This window comes from Pogona vitticeps, chromosome 3, assembly GCF_051106095.1.
Source record: "Pogona vitticeps strain Pit_001003342236 chromosome 3, PviZW2.1, whole genome shotgun sequence".
Taxonomy (NCBI): domain Eukaryota; kingdom Metazoa; phylum Chordata; class Lepidosauria; order Squamata; family Agamidae; genus Pogona; species Pogona vitticeps.
This window is the reverse complement of record NC_135785.1, coordinates 16,628,533-16,654,988: the sequence shown is the minus strand read 5'-3', so window position 1 is coordinate 16,654,988 and position 26,456 is coordinate 16,628,533. Positions and strand designations below refer to the sequence as shown.

The following is a 26,456-nucleotide window of genomic DNA, read 5'->3' as shown; positions in this document are numbered from 1 at the left end:
TCAAAGCTACATTCTGCACCATGGAAACCAAAGACCTGCAATTAGAATTATGCAAATGCATACACATTTACATAATTTGTTCTGCTAACAAGAACTCAAAAACAATCTAAGCGGCTTTAATCCAGGAGTAAGAAACACAGAAGTAGAAGTAAGGGAACTGTAGGCGCATGAAGATATTGGAGCTTTCATTCTTGACCACCCAGCACTGCCTACCTTGGTTCTGCCCTGCTTCCCTAATATCAGTTTTAGAACAAAACAATACCCCGCAAAGTGCAGGGTATTTGACCAGACACAATGGGATGTTTTAAGAAACATAAGACGCTGCATTTTATTGACTCACACCATTGATCGATCTGGTTCAGTTCAGTTTTGTCAACATTGACCAGAAGGGGCTGCCTGGGGTTTCAGGCATAATTCTTTCATCCTGAGGAACCAACTTGCTTTGCCAGGGACAAGACAAAGCAAGTTGGTTGGGCTGTGAAGAAAAGAAGAAGGAAAAAAACCCTCCTATATCTTTCCGCTTCTGGGAGGAAGCCTTCTTGTTCTTTTTATTTTTCTTTAAATGGTACAGCACATCAGCACTACCCTAATCGGCTTTTTTTTAAAAAATGCTTCCTTCCTCTGCTCCACAGAGCACATAAAGGACATTTTTAATTTGGCTTTTTTTAAAGTGTTTCTTTTCTTAATAGTTTTAGGAGGTATAGTCCAAAATAGGGTCACCATGCAATGCAAGTGCAAAGATCTCACCAACATGGCACATGGGATCTCTACCCAACCTTAGGTAAAGGTAAAGGTTTTCAACATATCTCACCCACTCTGGCCGCATTGCATTGGCTGCCCATACGATTCCGCATCAACTTCAAAGTGTTGTCGCTTACATACAAAGCCCTAAACGGTTTAGGGCCTCGATACTTGGCGGAACGCCTACTCCCACCAAGATCTACCCGTGTCACTCGTGCAAGCCAGGAGGTGAGGTTGAGGAGCCTAACGCCAAGGGAGGCCCGGAAGGAGAAGACAAGAAATCGGGCCTTCTCGGCGGTGGCTCCTCGCCTCTGGAACAATCTCCCTCCTGAGATTCGCGGGTCTCCCTCGCTGGGTATCTTTAAGAAACAATTGAAGACATGGATGTTTCGGCAGGCCTTTCCATCATATTCCTCTTGACCTCCTTCTTCCCTCTTTACTGTTTCTGTTTTGCACTCTATGTAATGTATTGTAGTGTTTTTACTAATTAGAATTGCTTATTTATATTGTTATTGTATTTTATTGTTGTTAGCCGCCTAGAGTGGTCCTCACCGACCAGATAGGCGGGGTATAAATAAAATAAAATAAATAAATAAATAAATAAATAAATACTCGTATTTGCATGCTTTCGAACCGCTAGATTGGCGGGAGCTGGGACAAGCGACGGGAGCTCACTCCATCACGTGGATTCGATCTTACGACTGCTTGGTCTTCTGACCTTGCAGTACAGAGGCTTCTGCGGTTTAACCCTACTCGGCCTTAAGTGACCCTATTTAGCCTGCACCAGCCCACTCCAAATGAGCGGTGTAAAACAAAGGTAAGATATAACTTTGTCTTTGGATGGTGTAAAAGGATCACACGCCATTTTTCTTTTTCCTTAAATTCAGTGCATATCCAGCAACCTTGTGCTTATATGGAAAATCCAGTTTTGTATATTTACTGCGTGCTCCAGATTTCCATGAGTGCTGTCAACTGTTATTGACTTCATTACTTGAAATACAAGCCGGCCTTTTGGAAAAACACACACACACACACACACACACACACACACACACACACACACACACACACACACACACACACACACACACACACACACACACACACACACACACACACACACACACACACACACACACACACACACACACACACACACACACACACACACACACGAAATCACATCTCCAAGACCAGCCCCAGCAGAGATTCACCAATACATCATGACAAAATTCCCCAATGCGCCAAGAGCTTTCATTCTTCTTGCTCAAAAGACAGCCACTTTCCATGCAGGAGTCACCACCACACCACTCCCATGGCTTGAATTATTAAACAAACAGAAATGCAAAAAATAAAAATGCCCAGACGTCCTCAGGCACTTAAAAGCAGGAGCCCCAGGAGGACAATCGGCAGAATATCAAGCTGTTCCCCGAAGCAGTCAGGTGCGATGGAATATTTGGAATGAATATTTCACTGGCCGCATTCTGCCTTCTGTACAAACTCAGGCTTCATCTGGTAATTTTGGTACCTTATTACAAATATACACCAGACAATGGGCACGATTGTCACATTGTTTGAATATCTTTGAGATGACTACACAGAGAGAGAGACACATTCTCTCTCAGAAATGTGTCATCTCCTTGGTTACATATTTTTAATGGGGGGGGAAGAAACCCCTGCAGCCTACAATTAAAATTCAGCTGGGTTCGGTGGTAGAGGTTGAACCTACACACAATAAAAACACATCTTTGCCAAATGCCCTCCTACCCATTGCACTGGCTAACAGGAAGGCCATATCTTTTTTGTCTTGAAATGACCCTAGGCTTGTGGGTTTTGTTTTAGTAGAATGCTGCCCATCTCCTCTTTAATGACAAACCCACCCCACCAATTTTTTTTCAAACCCCCTTCTCCATTAATCCAATTTTCCACAGCTGTCTTCACCTCACTAATTACAAGCAATATTTTTCTATGGCATGCAGGACACTCTGATTGAATTTTTGTGCAAGATTACCTGTGGGCTTTGAGAATACGGTGTGCGATGGCATCGCCAATCCTATTAGATACAACCTTGTCATGGGCGCAGCTAATAAAGAACTGGTTCTACAGTGTGAGGAAGGAGAAGAGAAATGAGCTGATAACATTCATCTTATTAATTAAAATGTATGACTTCTGCACATGATATCTTCTTAAGACCACAGTTTTCCAAATAGAAGCCTCAAGATATTCTGGCATCTTACCTGATCATGAGGAGATCAGCAGGAATAGACAAGCTTTCCTTAACCAAAATTGCAAAAATCACTAAGAGTTTAGAAATGTTACTTCACTGGCCTACAACTCCCCAAATCCCCCAGCCAACATGGTACTTTTACAAGTTCTGTAATTTTTACTGTTATCAGACTTTTCCAAAAGCACTTGATCTTAAAATAGCACTGGGCACAGTCAAGATGTTCTCCGTTTGTGTGGAGCAATGACAATATTTGATAGGTGTTTTTTAAATCAGCGGTCCCCAACCTTGGGCCTCCAGATGTTCTTGAACTACAACTCCCAGAAGCCTTCACCACCACCTCTGTTGGCCAGGATTTCTGGGAGTAGAAGTCCAAGGACATCTGGAGGCCCAAGGTTGGAGAACCACTAATATAGATGACATAGGACTGCTGGATAACAGGTGGTTCAAGTAATAAACTCAGTCTCTGGAACAGAGATAGGAATCACATGTCCCATGGGCCACATTCAGCTTCTAAGCCTGTGATTGTAGGCACCCAGCTGGGGGAAAAACACTTTCAGAAATATTAATTCTCCTCCAAAGCAAGGCACACATGCATACCACCCCGTTCCACAATTTTCCCCCCAAAACTGCAACTGAACAGCTGGATTATTGCAGTTTTGAAAAAAAAATGCAGAAAATAAAAATTCACATTTTTTGTGGGACTCCTGGCAGTTCTGCAGCAGGGATTATCCCCTGGATCCTCAAAGTTTGTCCACCTTTACCCTGGATTTATCACCTAAGGGATGTCAATGTGACTCCCTCCTCCAAGATCACCCCGTTATATTCTTGAATTACACTCTAGAGCAGTGGTCCCCAACCTTGGGCCTCCAGATGTTCTTGAACTTCAGCTCCCAGAAATCCTGGCCAGCAGAGGTAGTGGTGAAGGCTTCTGGGAGTTGTAGTCCAAGAACATCTGGAGGCCCAAGGTTGGGGACCACTGCTCTAGAGGACAGTCACTTAGGGCAAATAAAGCATTTCTTCACCTCCAGCTCAGGCTGTCTCCTGGTCTTTCATTTGCATACTAATGCTGGCTTCTACCCTGTCTGTCACTGGCTTCTATGCCTTCCTCTTCTCTGTCACAATGAACACCATCAGGTTGCTGTGTGAGGCTCCATTCTCCCCTCTTCCATGTTCTGACCGCCTTTGTGGTGTGGGACCGCTGCCACTGGCTTGAAGTGGAAAAAACAGACTGCATGTGCATTAAACTTCATGTACTAAGGGTCTATCTGCAGTGGGTGGCTTTGGTGCAATCAAGGGTCTCAACCTTCCAACTACAGACCCTATGCACATTGTGTACATTTCACATGTAGCTGAATCAGAAGGAGATTGATCCCAATCTCCTTCTGCGTGTTCAGTCAACACAAGGTAGAGTGGGTGGGAAGGAGGCTCCAGAGAAAAGTCTCTACCCTTCTTTACCAATTCTTCTCCCTCGCACAAACCAAATCTCTGTCCGTCCAACTGGTTGCCTGTAAGACGTCAGCAATACCACATGAATGCAGCAGCACCTAATCTCTTGTGTTCCCAACAACTAGTATTGAGAGAAAGAATGCCGCTAATGCTGAAGTTATCACATAGCCATCACAGCTAATATCTATTGATCACTTTGTCCAGCATGATGCATCTAATGGCTTTTTAAAGCTATCCAGGCTAGCAGCCAGCACTCTATCTTGCAATTGCAAATTTGAGATTGCAAGATAAGTGCACTGTATGATAGATGTTGGTAGTGTCCTATTCCTTTGTGCTAGAGATGTCCAATTCTAGTGTCCTTGTGGAAATGAGCATTTGATGTGCAAACTGAGAAGTTGGGACCTATTTGTGGTGATACCTTGAATAGGCTACACAGCACAAAATTCTCTGAAGCTTAGCATCCATAGAGTGAGACAGGACTATGAAGAGGGCAGATCGTACTATGCTGTTAAAGAGCAGCACATGGCTGATTTATGGGCTAAATCTCCGTGAAAGACCCAATGAATCAATGTGAGGTCCCAGAATGCTGACATAACAAGTCTCACTAATTCAAGTTTAGTTGGGACTAATAACTGAATAGATGGCTACAAAGACTCAGTTCCCTGGCTTTCCAAGCCTTGTATGATGAATTGGAGTCTCTTCTCAAGAGCTCCTACAATTTATATCTATCCTTTAGGTCTTCTCACTGTGCTTTGAGATGATTCACTACGACCCTGAAACATCTTGCTACTTTCAGAGCAAAAGAAGATAGAATCAGAGAGAAACATACAGATCATCTACCTGTCAATGGTTTCCACTTAGTAAAATTTGGAAATGAATTGTCAAAGATCCCCACAGGTGCTATTATCTTATATATATAAGATAATAAAAGATTCACAACTATGAATATGGATATGGTTTAAATATTTTTATTTTGGTACAGTATTTAATGCAACTGTTATTATTATCTGTAACCATTGCATTGTCCTTCTCTCCTATTGAACAGCCCCTTGAACAAGCTTATTGACCAATGCACTGACCAAAATGCATTAGGCTCTTCATATGAAGAAATCCTGGTTTTTAACATTTTATCATTTTTACAGTTTTTACATTACATTTCTTTACATTAGGTGGCCATGTTTGCTACAGAGGAGAGGTTTGGCAAACACATGGCTTCTCTTAACGGGGTGGAGCTAGTTTCAAAAATGACCTATCCGTATCTCAGTTTGTGATTCAGTGGAAAGAAACAAGGGTGCCGACTTTTCTTCACCCAAATGTTATATCAAAGGTGCAGCTCCTCTTGGACATGATTGCAAGCAAATTGCTGCTGCAATTCTGCCATACTAGCATTCAACAGCAGCAGAGCAGCATTACTATAGGGCACGTTTATTATAGATTTTGATACACACACATACCCCGCCAGCTAACCTAGTTTATGGGATTGCATTTTTTGAATAGAAATTAGTGCAAACAATATTTCTTTTTAAAACTCCCAGGAATAGAGCTATGTTAAATCTGTTGCAGTAAAACCAAAAAAGTGATCCTTTGAAATTGTAAAGATCCAAAAGTTTTATCTGCCATACACTTTCATGGTCTGTGCACACACCCCTCATCTGATTAAGTGAGCTGGATTTCTATAAAGATTACACCTGATATAACTGCCCAGTTTTTAAGGTGTCACAAGACCTTTGTTATTTTCAAAATGCAGCCCTGATCTCCTGCTACTTGCTCCATCCATGCTGACCACATACCCACGCAGATACTGGTAGCAGTAAAAGGTAAAGGTTCCCCTTGACATGTAGTCCAGTTGTGTCCAACTCTAGGGGGCAGTGCTCATCCCCATTTCCAAGCCATAAAGCCAGCGTTTTGTCCATAGACAGTTTCTGTGGTCATGTGGCCAGCATGACTAGACATTCCCACCATGATAGTACTTATTTATCTACTTGCAGTTGCATGCTTTCGAAGTGCTAGGTTTGCAGGAGCTGGGACAAGCAAGGGTAGCTCACTCCATCGTGTGGATTCGATCTTATGACTGCTGGTCTTCTGACCTTGTAGCACAGAGGCTTCTGCAGTTTAACCTGCAGCGCCACCATGTCCCTCACTGGTAGTACTACTTGCCTCTATATATATGTAGTGCTTGCTGTTTTCTATCACACTGACGTATGCAGCATGGATGGACTCTTCGTGATATTTGATGCCAGCCGACCAATCAGCAGCAGAGCGCAGCACCTAAAAACAGAAATGTTCGCTTGAAAACAAAGCTGTTTTACAATGTTCATGTACGAGACACATTTGTCATTGTTCTGTCTCATTGCACAAACCAAAATACATTCAGTCACATTCTGCTCAGTCCTGTCTCATTGAGTTGTTTTTAAAAAGTCATCGGCTAGAAATACTACTGCCTATTTATCCTTGCAAAAGGGAAATAACATAAGCTTTGGTGCCAAAGTGCCATGCATTAACAAGGCATGGGTTTTGTTCCCTGGCAAGTGGCTGATCACACCATGAGACATGTGTGCAGGAGAGCAACCAGCATCTCAGTTGTAAATAGCAATTTGCCACTAAGTGTTATGTGATTTCCCTTATGCAGACATACATCAGAAATAAGATTCTGGCCATTATTATTCTTACTATATTTAAAGATACAGAAGAATTTCTAGTTGTTTTAGACTCATAGGAAGCAACCCTGCAGGGTAGGTGCCTGTTATATTGCACAAATGAGAGACGGAAACTTTTCCAGGGACGAATGCAGAAAATGCCACAACACTGAATCAGGCTTTCATTTCGTTTATGCTGTCCATAGCCTTACTGAGGTATTCAGGATGAATGTGTGTAGGGCTCAAAGTGTGATGAGGACATGGTTAAGCCCTGCCTCTACATCTTTTCCTCATCTAGAAGACCTGCAGATCTCTGCCGGTTCACTACATATGTAGATCTGTCTGCTGAACATCAAGAGAGTGATGCATTACTTATTCTTGTCATTATCTCTCTACAGGCATTCAGCCTGAAAGCTTGTAGTGTTCAAAGGGTGGCAGTGATGGAAGCATGCATGTAAGCCCCGCCCCAACATCCCTACCCAACTCAAAGTCCTGGAAACCTTAGTGTGCTCATTGTGATGATCTGCCAAGATGTTGTTTAAGCAAGTTCACTCAAATACACATTCCCAGATGTTGTTGGACTGCAACACCCACCTTCCTCTATCATTGGCTATATTAGTTAGGACTGCCGGGACCTGCAGACCGGCTAAACCAGGAAGGCTTTCCAGAAAGATCTGTGCTTCGTGCGTTGCAGCCACCAGTGAAAGAATTAATTTCAAAAAGCAAATAATAAAACATTTATCAAGACCCGAGAATCCTTAAATATTCCCATCACCATTGACTCCTGTTCTCAAAATAAAATAAAATAAAATCCAGAATATCCCTGCTTCCCATAATGTTCCACTTCTAGTTGGGATCAAGAATTCAGAATGTTATCTTTCGGGTAACCTTCATCACTGAAATATGGAGTGTGCGTGTTGAAATGGTCCACCAGGATAAAGATCAGTAGCCTCTAGGAAAGCCTCTGCTGGCCTGCATTCCTGAGATGATTGTGAGGTTGGTTAAAAGCATCTAGGAAGCCTACTTTACTGGTGTTAGAGTATTTTCCACCTCTAAGGCTAAGTCTGCAGTTGAATATAATGGTGTGAAATCAGATGCCACAACCGCCTGACCTTGATGGATGCTTCCATTGTGAAAGAAAATAATACACATTAAAATTTAAAAAAATGTTTTACTTCCAGTCATTGACTTTCTCGATAAGGAAGGGTTAAGAAATCTTTGAGCACCATAAACCACTCAAACAAGTATTCTTGCTCAGTGCAACCTTAAAGCCTGGAAGTTCACCACTCCCCATATCAACCAGTGAAACATAAATCTAAATTGAGCCATTTCAGCTTCAATTGTATTCAAGCAGTGACTACCTGGACTAGCAACATTTTCCTTCCTGGGTATTAGCAGCTAGGGCCATCAATAACTTGAAAATATCAAAGAAATACTCTATGCTTCCAGCAAAGATTCTACAAATTGTTTTCATTTTCTGTGTGATGGGTGATAAGCACCATTCGGCTGAAGCGAGGTTTGCTTACTCAGAAATAAATTTTGTCTAGCTGGGAAATTCATCTGATGAAAGCACCCGCCATCAGATAATAAAGGTCAGAGACGATGGATGGTTTTAGACCTCAAGACATCCCAGGGAGATGCAATCAATCCATACACAGTCCTCAGCTTGAAACTTCTTCCAAGTCTCATCACTGAGCAGTTCTTTCACCTTACAAGAACACATTTTCATAGCTGAATCTTCAAGATCATTGGATAAAAAGTACTTAGGCAGTAGTTTTCAATCTTGGCTTCCCAGATGTTAGATTTCAGTTCCCAGAAATCCTAGCAAGCATAGCAGTGGGAGTTTTGGGGGACTGAAGTCAAACAACACTTGATGATTCAAACTTGGGAACCACTAAGCAAAAGTCAAGTTCTCACTGAAGTGGTACATCTGTATCTGGACTGCAGATGGGGAAAATGTACATGCCTGAATGCACGTCCAAACAAAAAGGGAAAACAAATCCAATACACAGAAAGCAAATCGATCTAACTTTCTATGTGCAGGGATTTTTAATGGAGGAACATGTATTCATATCATTGAAATGGTACAGTTCAGATATAGTTTTAGGCCTAATTACCCTTGCTATCAAAGATGAGAGATAACATTTCATATGCAATCTTATTAATAGAAATTTTCTGAAACGTATCTTCTATCTCAGTATTCTCTCTGACCAAATAGGCTGTGCAGTGTTCTGATATGCTACGCAACATCAACAACTAAGGAACTCCCTTGACCAGGAATAAAACTGTATCAGGCAACAAGATGATGGTGTATTAAATCAAGGCTTTGAATTGTCAGCAGAACTGAACTGAATTCAGCCAGCTGACCATATCGGTCAATGGAGACACACCAAGGCCTAGAAAACCATGCTTTCTAACCCAGCTCCCCAGTCTGAGTAATTTGGTCCATTAAGCATCAAGACAGGCTTTCTGGATTTACACTGCTGTGCAGTGCCTTATTTCACCCCATCCATACAAAGTCATCAGACTTTTGATGACCACATTTAAAAAGCCACCCTGCCAACAGTCTCTCCAACAGAACATTCTCCCATTCACATGAATCTAAAATGATACGTCCTACTTACTTCTGGGTTTAAAGGTATTTTAGGCTACTGGAAATCAGGGAAGGAGACCAGTACAGTAGTTTCAGCTTGGAAATAGCCTTGGTTGGCAGTTTTCAGAAAGCTTTACTGCCAACAGACCATTTACTGATGGAACAAATGAAATTTGCAAGGGATAATTTCCTAGACAAATCCAGTCCACAAAATGTTTGGGAGTAGCTTGTGGTTTCCTGAAATGCCTTTAGCAGTTTGCAATTTTCAGACAATTTTGCGTTACGTTTACTTTCCCCATGAGAGCATGGTGAAGAGGGTGGGTTTTTGTGTGTGTGAATTTCTGGTTCTTAACATTACAAATTAAGAGTCTGAAGACATCATTGTGATTAACGTGGCCAGCAAAAAACCCCGAAACATTAATGCTTTATTCTGATTTGCTAAGTGTTACACTTCTTGCTGGGATGTTTTCATGGGATTACCCAAGACTCATTTACATACTTGCCACATCTTGACTGGGAGAATCAGCAGTACTCCAAGGAGGACTCAGGGTTTAACAAGCCACAGGTGGTCCTTTCTGTCCTACTCTCCTACCATTTCTCCACTTTTGAGGAACAACTCTCCCTACAAACTTCTGTCACTCAAAAAACACATCTACGGTAATATTTAGTATTCTCTATACTTTCATAAGGACAAATAATTAGGCTGGAAACCTATACCTATTTACTAGAAAATAAATTCCACTTACATTTAAAAAAAACTACTTTTTTAAAAAATGGAAGCCAACACACTCTAGGTTATTATTCAAGGTTTGGTTTTGGAAATGGGTAGCTAGAAAGACAGTATCTTTCACAGCTTATCTCGATATGTCTAGGATTTAGTGCCATCTATTAAAAGGAAATGACATTTGATCTAGCAATTTATAGTGGTTTCCTTTAAGGGGAATTTTATGAGGCTTCTCTTGGAAGAAGTCCAGGAACTAACTTCATAGCAGTGGGGCAGTTATAAATTCTGTACCTCAAATACCAATCTTACCTGCACACGGGCACACAGAGATTCTGGGACTTGGTACTTCAATTCATCTGCTGTTCGTTGAGATTTTGGCAATAGGAAAGGATAGGAAAGGGACCTGTATTTTGGCTTCATGATCTTAAAAATAAAATCAGAATTACTTAGAAGGCTTTAATCTCACTCTCAAGTTGAAATCTTATGCATATTTTCTTGGATATAAGCTCCACTGAACACACTGGGACTTAATTCTATGATTAGAACATTTCTTTCTGAACTGCTTTTGAGATGCCCCACACAGTTACAGTTTTAGTTTCAGGGCTGGGATATTTGTCAAATTCTAAACACAGGAGAGATTTTCATTTTCAGATCAACTTGCTGATTACAACATTTTAAGTGATGTTTCTTTAACTAAATTCTGCATAGATCTGTATTATGCACATGCAGCCAATATGTATTTAAGTGCTTACTGTGCTTGACAACCTGGGAGAAGAAGCCAGCTGGAATTCCTAATGATCCATCAATAATTTCACAAATTGCCCACTTATTTTCAGGTTTACTGTGATTTACAGGCAAGATGACAAGAACAGTTCATGTGCAGACACTCAACCCTCATTTACAAATGGAGCACTGTAAGGTGGCCGAGCAGCATTTCAGACTACACGCTGGGTCACTTCACTGAGAGTTTAAAAAAGGGGAGGCAGAGTCCCTACCTTTGTGAAATTCCAGCGCTGAATGAAGTGTCGAGCCACATCCCGAGCTGCTTTACCATGCACAACCGAGGCAATGTCATGCCATGGCATCCTTGGCATAGTGTAGCGATCAATGAAATCTGTTTCCGAAGAAGTAGGCGTGTTAGTCTGTCTCAGCATGTTGGCCAAATGAAAGGGGAAAACATGAGCTTTCATGGATCAAAAGTCATTTCTTCAGATACATGGCCTGAAATCCTGTTGTTTTGTTATACAAAAAGGTGTAACATTCAGTTATTCCTAACCTGCAATTAAAGAGTCCCTGCTGGGATTCTCAAGGATGCACAAAGCCAGCAGAGATGCCCCTGCGACTCCCAGCAGGTGAGCAGATAGGAATGACTGGCTCCAAGTTAAACATTTTGCATAACAAAGCAACAGGATTTCAGCCACAGAAGACTAATACTATGTCCTCTGCATTTATATATGTCCCCATGACCGGGTGAATGCATAGAATCGATCATAGACAAAGTCACAATGCATTGTTGACCCAGGAATGGGACTATCAAAATGTTAGTTACTTAAAACTGTGGCCCACAGGCAGGATGATTAGCTGTATGTTAAGTAGATTTGGCTGTCACAAGAATGCTAGGTCAGAGTTTTTATATTTTATAGGGATAAAGTGTTACATAAGAACCACAGTTTTTAATACACAATTGGGCTATTAATGCATCTTGTGTACTTCTTAGTACATATACCAATAACCCAACTGTCTGTAACATCATACGCCTATAAAATGGTGGCCTTCCTACACATACTCAGACCTCTCAGCATTTCTGTGACAGGCAAATTTACCAGACATACAGTTTATCAGCCTGCCTATGGCCGGCAATTTTTCGTAAAATGAAGTGTGCTGCTTATATACCACTCCACATATTTTAAAGCAGTCTCTGGGACGTTTATTACTTAATTATAGAGGCGACGCATTGGTCCTTCCAGTGAGCTGGGTACTGAGTTCAACAACAGGATGGAAGGCTGAGTCAAGCTGGCTATCTGAGCTTATCCGGATCAAACTCAGGTCATGAGCAAAGTCTTGACTGCAGTACTGCAGTTTAACCACTGTGCCATAAGGCTCCAAGTACTGTGTTTAACATCTCCATAGTCCATTCCTGTGTCAACAATGCATTGTGACTTTGTCTATTGCCTGCACCTTTCACCGGATCATGACCCCTCATGGGGATATGTATCAATGCATACTGTAGTGTGAGTATCCCATGTGTCTGAAGAAATGGATTTTGATGCATGAAAGCTTCTATTGAAACAAGTTTGTTATTCTTTGAAGAGTCTCAATATTTCATACTTGGGTTGTTGTTTTTTTCTTATTTTCTCTCCTCACCTTTTTTATTTCTGTTTAATTTTGCCAACACAATGAAATCTATGTAAGCAGAACAGAAATCAGGCATTATTTAAAAGAGGAATATCTGCTCTTCCACAGACATACTTCAGAGAGACAAACTTGTTCGCTAAGGGAAACAGGGGCCGAACTAAATAGGCCTTTCTCCTGATCCAGCAGGTATTGTTATGTCCCAAACTCATTTTCTCATAATGGAAGGTTTCCTTGAATGACAGGCACATTTCCCATGGAGCAGGAGACAACAAATTCATTCACTCTTAATAAGCCCTAGCGTTCTGTCTTTTCCTTTTTTGCACCTTCAAGGACCTTGCCAGTTTCTGCTTTCAATCTAAAACAAACCACAGTTTGTGGTAATATCCCACCTGAGGGGATGGGATGGTTCAACCTTCTAGAAAGATCCATTCTTCTACTAACAATATTATATTTTGCATACAGTCTGCCTTTTACTCCGAAGCACTCCTATTTTTTAAATTTATAGTAAGAAAATGACAGAAAAGACGAGAAAACATGCATGGGTAACAAGTAGAAAAGGATGTTGCCATGTTGGGATTGTCTTGATACCCCTAGAGTTATATGAATAAGGAAAGGCAATTGAACAATGAAAGCCTTTTAAAGAAAAATTTGCTGGCTAATGAACAAACCAGGACTGAAAAGTCTTGGGAATGGCCCTGTTAGGCAACAAGGTGAAGTGACTTATTTCAGGCTGCACTACGTGTGGAGAAAAGTTGAAGACAGTTGTCAGTGTCTCAACGTTGTAGCAAAACATTTTAAAACACCCTTAGCCTGTGGCAGGAGAAGGGAGACTATTTGTGCTCCACCTTTGGTCAAGAAAAATGATTTAGATCAGCAGTGAAGCCATGGCTTGATCCTGTTTGTTGTGACTGACTCATGTAGGCATCCTTCAGTCTCGAGAGACTATGGCAACATGCTCTGAATAGGTCTTGGAACAGCATCTAATATGGCTGAGAAGGCCAATTTGAGAGTGACCATCCCTTCCACACTGAAGACAAATACAATCTGTCCCCTGTCCAGCTCTCTGATTTTGCTGCTTTTGGGACTGCCTCTTTGTCTCGGCCTGCTGGACAAGGGTCTCTTCAAATTGTGAGAGGCCATGCTACACCGCTTGCCTCTAGACTGAATGCTCAGATGTCAATGTTTCTCATCTGTTGACATCCATTCCTAAAGCCTTCAGATCCCTCCTGCAGATATCCTTGTATAGCAGCTGTGATCTCCCTCTCGGGCGCTTTCCCTGCAGTAATTCTCCATACAGGAGCTTTTTGGAATCCAACCATCAGCCATTCTCACAACATGCCCAAGCTAACGTAGATGTCTGTTTCAGTTTTTGTGTAGTAGGTTTATTTTGTACTATAATGAAAATTTAAAAATTAAAAAAAAAAGATGTCTGTTTCAGTAATATGACTGACCAGAGTAGAAACTAATCATAGTTTTCCAAATTTAGACATTTTAGGAAACTATGAATTGTTTAAGTTTCTGTTCTTCTTCCTTGGCATACAGACACAGAAGAGGGAGAGACGTGAGCATGTGAAGACAAGAATGTCCACGGCTCATTCACATGTCAGGAAGTTATTGCTTCCTATTCCATTGTGTGGAGCTGGAAGAAGGCTGTGAAAAGACAACAGCAAGCAACAACACCCTGAAAAAGCTCATTGACCCAGAGTGCTTTAAACCATCTATCACTCTTTTAAAATCTGTATCTCTAAACTTGCAGGTTTGAGTTCAATAACAGAGGAGTTCCTGCCCCTGAAAAGGGGTTCTGCCTCAGATCATACCACATCTCCAGGCCACAAAACAAAAGAAAGCAAACTGTCATAATTAGAGGAAAGAATAGTTATTTCATGCAGCAAGGGCACATACCAGCAAAGGGCTTATCAAGCTGAACCCAGTCTTTGAAGACAAAGTTGCAATAATCTTTTCCATGCCAGAACCTGGTTTCACCAAGAAGCTCTCCAACACCTGTCTTCAAGCTGCGGATCGAGCCTTTATCTGTCCCCAACAGTCAATGACATACAGATTTAAAAAAAAAACATTTAGAATGGTTTGCGAAACTAGATCCTGCATTGATCTGCACTGGAGTCATAATCTTTTCCCTTCCTTTTTATTCCATTTTCCTTCCTTCCCTAGTAAGGCAAGGGAGGGCCATACTCCAGAGGCAGCCCATCTGCTTTGTATGCAGAAAATTCTTAGTTCCCAGCATCTGCAAGAGAGGCAGGAAAAGCCTCCTGCCTGAAACCTTGAAGGTGTTGTTAAGCACACCAGTAATGGACTTCTTGGCTTGGACAGAAGGTCAACTCTGCAGGGGACACACAGATGCATGTGTGCACAAATGAACACACACAGAAATGCAGAAGTGAAAACTGACAAGGAACAGAAAAAGGATTTTGATAGTTTAAAGATTCTCACCAAAGTTTTACACTTCCCAGGACACACTGCAAAACAAGGCACATCTTGCCTTGGAAAGCCACTCCTTTGGGAGGCTTGATGCATGTCACACACAGAGAACCATTCATTAATTTAAAATATGATTACTAACACCATGTATAATTGATAAATAAGCATATTCTTTAGTCAGTGGAGAACAAAAATCAGTGCACTGGAAAATGTGCATAACTAAAGACATACATCACAGGAAACGTCTATGGAAAATCCATACAAACTTCCATGCAGAAAGAAAAAAAAAACTCTTGCAACCAGAGTGGGATGAGAACCTAGCTGGGATTTGGGGAAATACAATGAAATCAAGACAGTAAGCTTTTCACAAGCCAACCAGCAGCCCATTTGCAGATTCAAAAATCCACAAGGCACACATGGGTGGCACAGCTCATTTTAATGGTGCACCTTACATCCTGGAGGCTTCTGGATGCTCATATCTCCATTTTCAGTATGTTTTTTTTAATAAGTCCTGATAGTTAGATGACCAACTAAAAAGGCTAGGGTCACGTTCAGGCAATCTCTGATATGGATAATATTAAGCTAGACAGACTAGCTGTCTGACTCTGTATAAGGCAAATATGCAAGTCATGCCCATGTGTTAGTCAAAGCTGTATCCATTGCTTCCTCTCTTGCACTAAAACTGCCACCCATCAAAATGACTACAAAATGACTCACTCGACTCGCTGTCTAGACTGCTCACACTGTCTGCGTGGTGGAGGCCGTGCCGATGGAGCTGCTTATAGAGGCTGAATCTGGCAAATTTCCTGGGCCTTCCTAGTCCTTTCATTCTTGAAGGATCTGGAGGGTCATCAAAGTTTCCATGCAATGACAGTTTCACCGCAGACTCTGATTGAGGCCCAACAGCTGGCGCTGCAGCTGTCTCTGCTGAAGGCTTAAGACAGAAAATAGACATGTCTGATGAAGTGGACCTGTCCACAAAAGCTCACATTAAATATACAGTATATATATATATATAAGTTAGCCTTTTAACTTCTGCCACAATGTTTTTATCTTTTTTTACTTTTTACTTTCTATTTTGTTTTCACAGACTAACATGGCTACTTCTTCTACAAGAGACAGGTAGTTACTGATCTAAATCAGAACTGGGAAACTTCTAGATTTAAAATCCCCAAATCTTGTGCCAACCATGGCAACTGGGTAGGCTGGCTAGGGGATTCTGATAGATGTGATTAAAAAAAAAACATTTTCCAATTTCCAATGGAAAATGCTGGATGCCAAAAAATATGGCACGGCTAATATGTATACCTTCATACATTGGGATGGATCAAAGGATCAAAAGTTTCATGTTATGGAAACCCAATGTATTAAAGAAAAGGGCTCCTTTTCTTGCATTCAGAAGTGTCATGCCGTCTCTTCTCCTGAAAAGACAGCCTAAAGAGAACTGCTTCAAATGAAATAGAAGACCAATGCAGATGTGTTTCCATGCCTGTCTTCTGTCATTGATACTCCTTAAGCAGGTTTGTTGCCAGATCCTGTTCCACTGATTCACATGTGCAAGCTTCCCAGATTTCCTACGTGGGTAAATAATAGGCTTAAGCCAAACACTGGAAATAGTGCTTCTGTATCAGACGAAAACATAACGTTCTTCCATGGAAACAGTTCAGATGGTCAGCTGTGAATCACTGAAAGTATTAACACACACTAAGAGAAAGACAAAAAGCAAGAGGCATCTCTCGTTCTTGGGATATCCATGGCAGCCTTCCCCAACCTGGTGCTCTCCAGATGTTTAGAATTGCAAGGCCCATCATTCCCAGGCCCCAATAAGGTAGATCTCAATGTGAACTTGACAGGTTCATGTCAGTCAAAGAGAAATAAAGATTAGTTGTGCCCCGCTTTACGATTGCCCCGCATTACGACGAATCCGCTTTATGATGATCTTTTTGCGATCTCAATTGCAATTGCAAAACGATGGTCTAATTGGGGGTATTTCGCTTAGTGATGATGGGTTCCCTGCTTCGGGAACCGATTTTCGCTTTACGATGATCAAAAACAGCTGATCGTTGGGTTTTCAAAATGGCCGCTGGGTGCTTAAAATGGCTCCCCGCTGTACTTAGGGATGAATTCCTCACTATACAGGCACCGAAAATGGCCGCCATATGGAGAATCTTCACTGGACGGCAAGTTTTTACCCCACTGGAACGCATTGAATGGGTTTCAATGCGTTTCAATGGGTTTTTTATTTCGCTTTACAATGTTTTCGCTTAATGGCGATTTCCCTGGAACGGATTATCGTCGTTAAGTGAGGCACCACTGTACATACAAATGCCCTAGATTCAGCCTGCTTTTTTGAAAGAATCTCCGATACACAGATTTATGAATTCCCAAACCAACACCTGGGATTGCATACATACATACCGAAAGATTTGTCGAAGACTCCGATTTGGTTGCCGTCATCCGTTTTGCACTGCCCACATCAGTTAGACGATGCTCGTTGTCGTCCCATCTGCCATAAGCCAAATCAATGCCTCCAACAAAAGCGATGGACTGGTCAATCACCACCAGTTTCTCATGGTGGGCCCACAAATAAACAGTAGACGAGACATGATCAGGGTGCCTCATTACCTACATGAAAGGAAATCAACCTATATCAAAATAAGGTGAGGGCTCCTTTTAAATGGGTTTAAAATCGAACTGCTAAGGTGGTTTTATATTTGACCAGTTGTTTGGCTGTCTTTGCTGACCAAGAAGTTCATGAAGGCAAGAAATCTTAAGCATCAAAGCAATAGGCTGGTGCTCAATCCATCTACCTCTCCCAACACTTCCCCTCACCACTGCTTTTCCTTGAAATGTGGCAATCAGAAAAGGGCCTGGAGACAGTTGTAGGGCAAAGCGTAGGGCAAATGAGAAAGGTATAACACCCAGTCAAATTGGGGGGAAGGAAACAAGTGGATATGAGAAGCCTCAGTCCTGCGCCTAGTATGCTTCAACATTTTTAATAATCGTTTTGATGAGGGGGTTTAGAGAAAATGTATCAAATTTACAGATGACACAAAATTGGGTGGAATAGCTAATACGATCTGGAATAGCTAGATTTCAGCTAAATATCAGGAAAAATGTCTTAACTGTTAGAGTAGTACAACAATGGAACCAATTGCCTCAACAGGTGGTGAGCGCTCCAACACTGGAGGCATTCAAGAGAAAATTGGACAACCCTCTGTCAGGTCTACTTTGATTTGTATTCTTGCATTGAGCAGGGGGTTGGACTTGATGGCCTTATAGATCCCTTCCAACTTAATTATTCTATGATTCCCATCCCAAATTGCCCCATTCCAGCACTTCATTGCACCTTTTCAGTGGGGATTTGAGCTGTCCACCAATGGGACTGAAATATATATCTAGGTACAGTATTTTTAACTGTAAGAGTTAAAGACAGGATTAGGAGTCTTGAAATCCTGGTTAGCACAGCTAATGGTAAAGACCGCTGGGAGTTTTAGTCCAAGAACATCTGAGAAGACAAGGTTGGGAACCACTGGGTTACAGAAAACAGCTAAATTTTGGACACTGTCACGTTCTGCATTACTTTCCACAAAATTCAAAGAGTCTGAGGGTAAATCAGTTTGAACATACTGCAGATAGGTCTGCTTCTGCTGCTAAGTTATGACCTTTTTTTCCAAGAGGCTGTTTCTTTGCAGGTTGTTTTCAAAGTTATTTTGGCACAAGGAAATGATAGCAACAGCAATGCTACAGAAACTGTAGCCACGTCTATCTTGTCCTAAAAAGAAAGCAACAGCATAGATGCCAAAAACAGCACAAATACCTTGATATTGGGATGTAGACGCATTAGGGTACGCTTTGTGTATTCGCTGTTAATTCCAAGAGCCAGCTCCACCTCTTTGTAAAGCATCACAAAGATTTTCACACCTTGTTGCTGTCAAGAAACAAAACATGGGCACATGGGATGCACAAAATGATGGGTTTACTATGTTTATTTGCATAGGTGCCGAAAGACGTCTGCTTGTCACAGGTTTTCTTCACCTATATATATTGCATTTAGTATATTTGTTTTGTGATTGGTTATTGCAAAGTAGACAAGGGATTTGATAATTTGATTTTAGAGGCACATATGTCTGAGAAAACGGCAAGGAAAACTGGTTAGTCATAACATATAGGCATTCCCCTTAATTTTTAGTTTGACTCTCAAACCTTGAACACAAAGCAAGTAGGTTTATATCCATTTTATGATAGATGTCTTTACTTGTGGGGTTATCCTGTTGTGACTGTAATAAAACAAATAAAAATAACTCAACATTGTTGTCTATGTAATATTAAGCAAACTATAGAAACGAAGAGCTTGAAAGTCTGCCCATATCATTGGGAGAGGTTCTACATTTTTTTGAACACAATAAGGGGATCACAGCAGGACCTTTTCGGTGGTGGCGTTTTGCAGTGACATGTTTTCCCCAAGGAAATTCCTGCTGCCCTTTTCTTTTCTCTCCTTCAGAAGGAAAATAAATAAACCTTCCTGTTCAGTAAGGAAGAGAGCCACCGTACCTATAAAGCATAATGTATTATTCTGTCTTTATGGTATTCTCATGTTAGGAGCAAATGATTCTGTTTACAGTTTTAAGCTGTAACATACAGTTAAGTTTCACTGGGCAAAACTCCTGTTGCATAAATATGTGCCAGTATATCCTTGATCAGTCATTAGAAATATTTAATTTAATCTAATGGAAGGTTTCCTTTCCTCGCCGCCAGCCCCACCTTCAGCTTCTGAAGCTGTTTAGGTCTCTTTTTTGCCCTATATTTCTGAACAGTCAAAGTCCCACCCAGTTCTCTCCTCCCTGGCCACCAAAACTCATTCAGCTCCTAAAATTTCGCCAAGTATTGCCTCTGCTACATTCTTAATAGCTAGGAACACATGAACTTTATTTTATAAAAATGGGCATGCAGAATCAAGAACACTGGATTGTGTAATAGCAACGTGTTCACATGCTGTCCTCCTGCAGCCTTTATTTTAACGTATTTACAACCTATGGGGCAGTAGAGAACATTTAGAACATATTCATAATGCCTCCCAGTCAATGTTTTATTAAATCAAACATATTGTTTAGAAGTTTAAATGCACATGACATTTCATTTTCTGGGAACAATTCCTAGCCTACTGTGACATCAAGTACCTGCCAGAGATGGTTTCACTCCAGGGAGATGATGCTTTTTAGAGAGGAACACAACAAATTAATATGTGTTGGCTTCTCTTGGGCTGTGAGTTGGAATGTGGAGAGGACAATGGCAAGAACACTGTTGTCAGCAGGCTTCCCACCCAGGGTCAAGAGCACGGACCGAGCTACCCAAGGAGGATACTGAGGAGATCTGGAGGATGGATAGCATGCCCAGCAACTGGGCCTCACACTGAGGCCCTGCTCATGGAGGTGATGATGGAAACCCTGGGGGAGGACAGACAGCTTCTAGAAGGGAGGAAGATGGTGGTTTGCCCCGGTGTACCTATACTCTTGTTTCTGACAATAATATACTCTGCCTTTCCTCCAATTAGTTGAAGGTGGTGCACATGGATTTCTTCCTTCTCTCCTCATTTTCACCGCAACCTTGTAGAATAGATTTTGCTCAGAGATGGTGATGGGCAACACAATGAGCTTCGTGGTCAAATATGTTTGGGGGTGTCAGACATGGTAAAATTATCCCGTGTCCCATAACATGGCAAGGGGGCATTTAAAGCCTTTTTTTAAAAAAAATCAAGGTCTGAGGCCCACAGTTGGTCCTGGCAGGTTGCCTGTGGCCCTCAGGTTGTCCTATGGGCACCCTGACATCAAACACCCCTTTGGACCCATCGGAGTTCCAGCATCCAATTAAACTGTGCTTGCAAAGGCTTTTTAGGACGATGATGGAAAAGTCCCATTAGAATGCTCTTCCACTCGAAGCTCAATAACACGGTCCAAGCAGTGCAACAGTAAAGTATGACTACAGCCAGACAATGTTCTCTCCTAATTAGATCTCTATTCCCTCTGAGCAGATCAATGCCTACCATTAGCAACGTAATGAGAATCCTTTCTGAATACAGACACACATAATAAATCATCCCACATTGTGATGGTATCTTTCTGAAGAGTCAATTTCTACTATCCTCACTATCACCATTTCCTATCACTTATATGGGGCCAAAAAGTCCATTGGTGATTAAAGAAAAGAACAGGAGTAGGTAAGCTGCCTCCCGCTTGCCTCAAAAATCAGTTGGGCTTTTTGAGGTTCAGGTCAAGCACTTGGAAATCTGCAATGTTTGGAGCTCTGGTGGGGCCTCTTGCAGACAAGGAGAGGCTTACTGGAAGCTATTCTCCTTTCCTCTGTTATTGGTTATACTTTCACAATTCTTCTGGAGAGAAGTTGCAGGATTGATTTCCCACATGCCTCTTTGCCAGGGGTGGAACTCAATGATCCACGTGGTCCCTTCCGGGTCTGCAATTTTAAGGTGACAAAATGGTAATGATCCCCCACTATAACCTTTGCTTTGGAAGAGATTGTGTGGGCTGTCACATGAGCAGGAGAGCAATGGAGCTGAGACAAGGGGCTACCAAAAGAGTGAGCTGTGATGGATTCAAAATGGCGGCAATCAATTCATGTGGAGTAGGTTGCATTCAAGCTCCTTTCAGGCATTCTCCCCATCTCTTAGGTGGTTACCCAACCTAACCTCTGGGAAATGGAGGATAATAATTCTATAGAAGAAGAAGAGAAGAAGAAGGAGAAGAAGGACAACAACAACAACAACAACAACAACAACAACTACTACTACTACTACTACTACTACTACTACTACTACTACTACTACTACTACAATGACAACAACAGGATACTCAGGTTGTTGGTCATCACTAGCCATCTAGAATTAGTCAATGTCTACCTCTCTCATGGGGCTGATGTGAAGATATAACAGGAAGGTGCAACAGAAACTGAAATACTTTTGTCTCTGAAAACTGCCACAACGGGGAGGAACAGAGGCCTGGATGTCACTTTGAGTTTATTTGGGGGAGGGCATGATGCAAATGTAATCAACAAATAAAGTGTAAAATAAGTAAGACAGAACTTTACAAGAGCTCCTACCATGTGTAGTAATGGTGTCCTGTAAGTCAAGAATACTACCTCAGCCACAAATTCAAGAGGTGGCCGCAAACAAGCTACTCACCACTTGCTCCAAAATGGCGGCCAATGCTTACCTATTGGTGCTTTATATGATCTGAAAAACAAGGCATACTTACTGCTTTCCTCCTCAAAATGCAGTCCAGCCTCCAGCGATTGCCTTCCACTACAGGACGCTTCATGAATATTTCTGGGCTCAGCCTGTAAAAACCAAAGGAAATCCAGTAGCCCCACTTCAACCAGAAGCTCTTCTTTAAAGTCTTAACTGGCTGGCTGCAGTCATTATGAGTGAATAGAAAGGGGCCAAACAGAACATAATGTTGGGATAGGTGCAAAAGTTCTCAGGTTTAGTTCCTGGCTTCTCTAGCATCTATCAAAGCATTTCTTACAGACATGCCAGTCTAAATGAAAAGCACAGCCAGATGTGTTGTTCCATTTTTTGCCAATGCTGAGAGCAGGTCTTCTGTAAAGCTAATAGCTTTTAATTCTCTACTCAGGGCCAAGCCAGTTACAATAAGAATAGATCACAACATGTTGGCCAGAATCCTATTTGTGTTTGTTTAACCTGCTGTAGATAATTGTGCTTCACTGACACGCTGCTAGGACTCACGTCGATTGCATGTTGGGTCACATCCCTGACTGTATAAGTGAGGCGCACCCCAGTATTTTCTCAATGAGTTTCAATTATAGTAATTAACAGTTGCATGCCATTAAGTCAGTTCCAACTTCAAGGAAGGTTTCCTAGGCAGAGAGTACTCAGAAGTGGTTTACCATTCCCTTCTTCCTGGGACTGTGCAGCTTGCCCAAGGCCACACAGGCTGGATGCTCTCTGGCTCTTTATAGACAACTCCCAGAATCCCATAGCTACATTAGCCATGGGATTCCGGGACCCACAATCCCTCCAAAAGTGACATTTCACATCTCTGGCTTCTTCCTGCTTTTGAGACAGGGCTTTTATTGTGAAAAGCCCTTACCTCATTCAAGGAATTCTACCTCTGTGTTGAACATCATTGTATTCCATTGGTCATCCTCCCACTTTCACCCCACTGCCTTAGTCTTTTACCGTAATTCAAAAACTGCTTTTAAGGAAGAATGGGCTGAATGTGTTCTGACTGGCAGTGCTGCTAACCAACCCCTCCAACCCTTCCTTATCCAACATTCGGGGGGGGGGGGGGACAGCACACCCATTTGGTATTACCAAAAAAAGGGGGGGAGGGCTCAAATAATTTATTTTCTGAATGTACTTTCTATTCATTGTTCCCAACAAAGCTACAGTACATGCAGCAGCCAACATCTGGGACCAAGTCAACAGTCGATTGTTTGTGAAGTGAGCACACTGAGTAACTTGTCACTCAAGTGTGGAGGAGGAGAAAATGCGACTGGAGGAGTGAGAAATACATGCAGAAAACCATGCCACCCTCGTCTAAAGGAGTTAATATGGAAGTGCTGCCCTGTTTTTATACTGTATGTGAATTAGACTTAAACCTGTTCATGTGGTTCAATGTGAATGGTATTACTTACCCCCCCCCCCCCACATGCATGCACTGAGACTCTGCCCTACAGAACTGAGATTAGCACGACGGTGATATAATTTAACTTGTATACTATAATGTGGGTTTAGGTAGGAATTAATGAGTTAGGTAAATTCTGGCCACAAGCCATATGTGCCCCCCAAAAGAGTTGCCCAAATGCAGGCCTGCAACCCACCCATCAGCACCCATATATCCCCTAATTTATTTATTTGCTCAAAATGTATGTGCATATTGGACATCAGAGTGTTCCACTCATAATCCACCCAGTCCTATCTCATTGCTTTCTTGTTTTTCTTTAGTTTAAGAACTGTTTTTAAGGAGGAAAAGACTGAATGGCTGCAAATTACAATGTTGCCACATTTTACCCTCCTCTTGGTTGTTTCAGGCGGTGAGTGGTTCTTTTCCAAACCAGACGTCACTTAGAACAACTCAGGAGCAGCATGTTAATTTAAAGGCAAAATTGTTCCTTGCAGCCACCAGGGGGCATGAAAAGACTTTTCCATGCTCTCTCTCTCTCTCTCTCTCTCTCTCTCTCTGTGTCTGGGTGTGTGCACATGCACGCACATGCCTTCTAGGGTCCAGAAATGGGCATGTGTCATCCCTAGACTTCTTGAATTATCTCATCCGTAGAATACACAGTGGAGAGATTATCTCTATAAGTGGCAATGAAAGTATATTTTAAGAGGTGATTATACAGATACCTCTCCCCTCCTTTTTTGTTTTTACTCTTCATACCTCTGACCACTACCACACACAAAATATTTGAGTTGAAGCTAAGAGCTGACTGTACCATGACAGGCTTTCAACACTGGTAACATCAAGAATTGGATCTTGTATATTTCCTCCCGACAGCACAACTCAAACAGGACAAAAGTGTGCAAGCACGTTATATTTGCCCAAAGTGGTACCCTGTAACATAGCCAAAGTGTTATCCTCAGTTGCTTAGTAGCTACTGGAGAAGACCAAAGGATCACCACAAGTGATGAAATGCAGTGGGATAGCCAGACATTGAGGCATACATAGTGGAATGGCCACAGAAACCTTTGGCTCTTACTTAAGGCTGGCCAAACCCTAGGGGAGAGAGGCAAATTCCTGCCACACTGCGAAATTTTTGTAATGCAACAGCAGTTCCAGCTAAACAGAAAGTCCAGTTGGCAAATGTCATGCTTGTCATCTGCCACTGCATTTGAATTACAAAGCGGAAAAGTACAGGCAGGAAGCAGGGGCAGATTTTAAGAAAATCCACAAGCCCCATTTGCAATCCCTCCCAAGGTTAACTGAATCATTCTTTGCTCTGTGGTCTTCTAGAAACCAGTTAGAAGACCACAACAAAATACAGGCAGGAAAGAGGCTCCTTCTCTCCCCCAGGGCTCCCATTTGTGTTCTGGATCTTTTAATTCAGCTGGGAGGTGAGGAAGAATCCTTTAAGAAAGTGACAATCAAACTGAAATCTGACCAGTTGGTTTTGAAGCCACTTCTGTCATTTGGGTGTGTGTTTGTGTGTACGTGTGTGTTTTAAAGGGCTGTTTCTCCTTTGTTTTCCAAGCCAAGTGTCCTGAAAAGGCCTTTTGATGAAAGAAAAAGAAAAACTCAACAACAACCCCTCTCAGTCTCTGAGACAGTTGTTTCTCTTGCCAAACCATCTGGTCCTGCTGCTAAGTTTCCATGCCGCAAAGGGCCCTGAACAGTGCCTCCTTGTCCGTAAATGTTCTAAGAGGTACCAGGAGATGGAGGAGGAATACGATGGGGGAAATTGAATACGCACCACCAATCTGTGATGAAAATCTCTTCTTTGGCCGCTTCCATGGCATTTGCAACATCTTCAAAGTATCCCTTTGCATTCACATACCTAGAAGCAAGGAGAGTATTGTATTTTCTAGTCAACAGAGAAGAGGAATGAAGAGGGAGGGAAGGGGAGAGGAATTTAATGTGTCTGGGGAATGTACTCAATGCAGCTTTCACACAGCCCCAAATCATCATAGATAGGGGGAAAATCAGGATCCAGGTGGATCAATGTCCCCAGAACACCTAAGCCAGCACAGTCAGTGCCCACATGCTAGCTGGGATATTCAAATAACTCTTGACCTAACTAGTAAATCCCCCCCCCATTTCTGCAAATGACAAAGTTGTCAATCAAATAAGGAGGAACAGGATTCCCATTTGGAGGAATGTATGATTTAAAACTCAACTGCTAGTTCCAACTAGAGGAGACTCATTACATCCCTTAGATTTACACACTTACTTCCTATTTTCAGTGGTTTTACTATTGTCAGGATTAGCAACTGAAATGCAGAATAGGCAAATTCGCAGCTACTCCTGGTGGCCGTCATAGCACCCCCATAGTCATGGTGTGCATTTCCAAGACCTTGCTACACGGATCGCACATGTGCATATTTGCGTAAGTTAGGCACTTGAATTTAACCAAACTCCGGGAGGCAGTGGAAGACAGGAGGGCCTGGTGTGCTCTGGTCCATGGGGTCATGAAGAGTCGGACACAACTTCACGACTACACACAAAAAAAGGCACTTGTCCCAAAAACTAGGATAACAAATGATTATTTTTAAAGGTATTAATAATATATCTCCCCCAGGGAATTAACAACAGCTGAGGGAGGGGG

The 26,456-nt window shown here is 42.0% G+C and overlaps 1 protein-coding gene across 1 annotated transcript in view; it reads right to left on the bottom strand.

Annotated features, from left to right (window-relative positions):
* The window catches only part of PLD1 (phospholipase D1), a 132,215-nt gene that overhangs the window by 22,957 nt on the left and 82,802 nt on the right, over positions 1 to 26,456 (bottom strand). Inside the window, exons 11-20 of the mRNA XM_072996193.2 lie at positions 25,605 to 25,688; positions 22,427 to 22,508; positions 18,979 to 19,089; positions 17,577 to 17,783; positions 15,876 to 16,092; positions 14,625 to 14,753; positions 11,363 to 11,481; positions 10,677 to 10,790; positions 6,572 to 6,682; positions 2,753 to 2,841 (exon numbers count right to left, since the gene is read on the bottom strand). Coding sequence (XP_072852294.2) covers positions 2,753 to 2,841; positions 6,572 to 6,682; positions 10,677 to 10,790; positions 11,363 to 11,481; positions 14,625 to 14,753; positions 15,876 to 16,092; positions 17,577 to 17,783; positions 18,979 to 19,089; positions 22,427 to 22,508; positions 25,605 to 25,688 — 1,263 coding nt within the window. The remainder of the gene's footprint in view (positions 1 to 2,752; positions 2,842 to 6,571; positions 6,683 to 10,676; positions 10,791 to 11,362; positions 11,482 to 14,624; positions 14,754 to 15,875; positions 16,093 to 17,576; positions 17,784 to 18,978; positions 19,090 to 22,426; positions 22,509 to 25,604; positions 25,689 to 26,456) is intronic.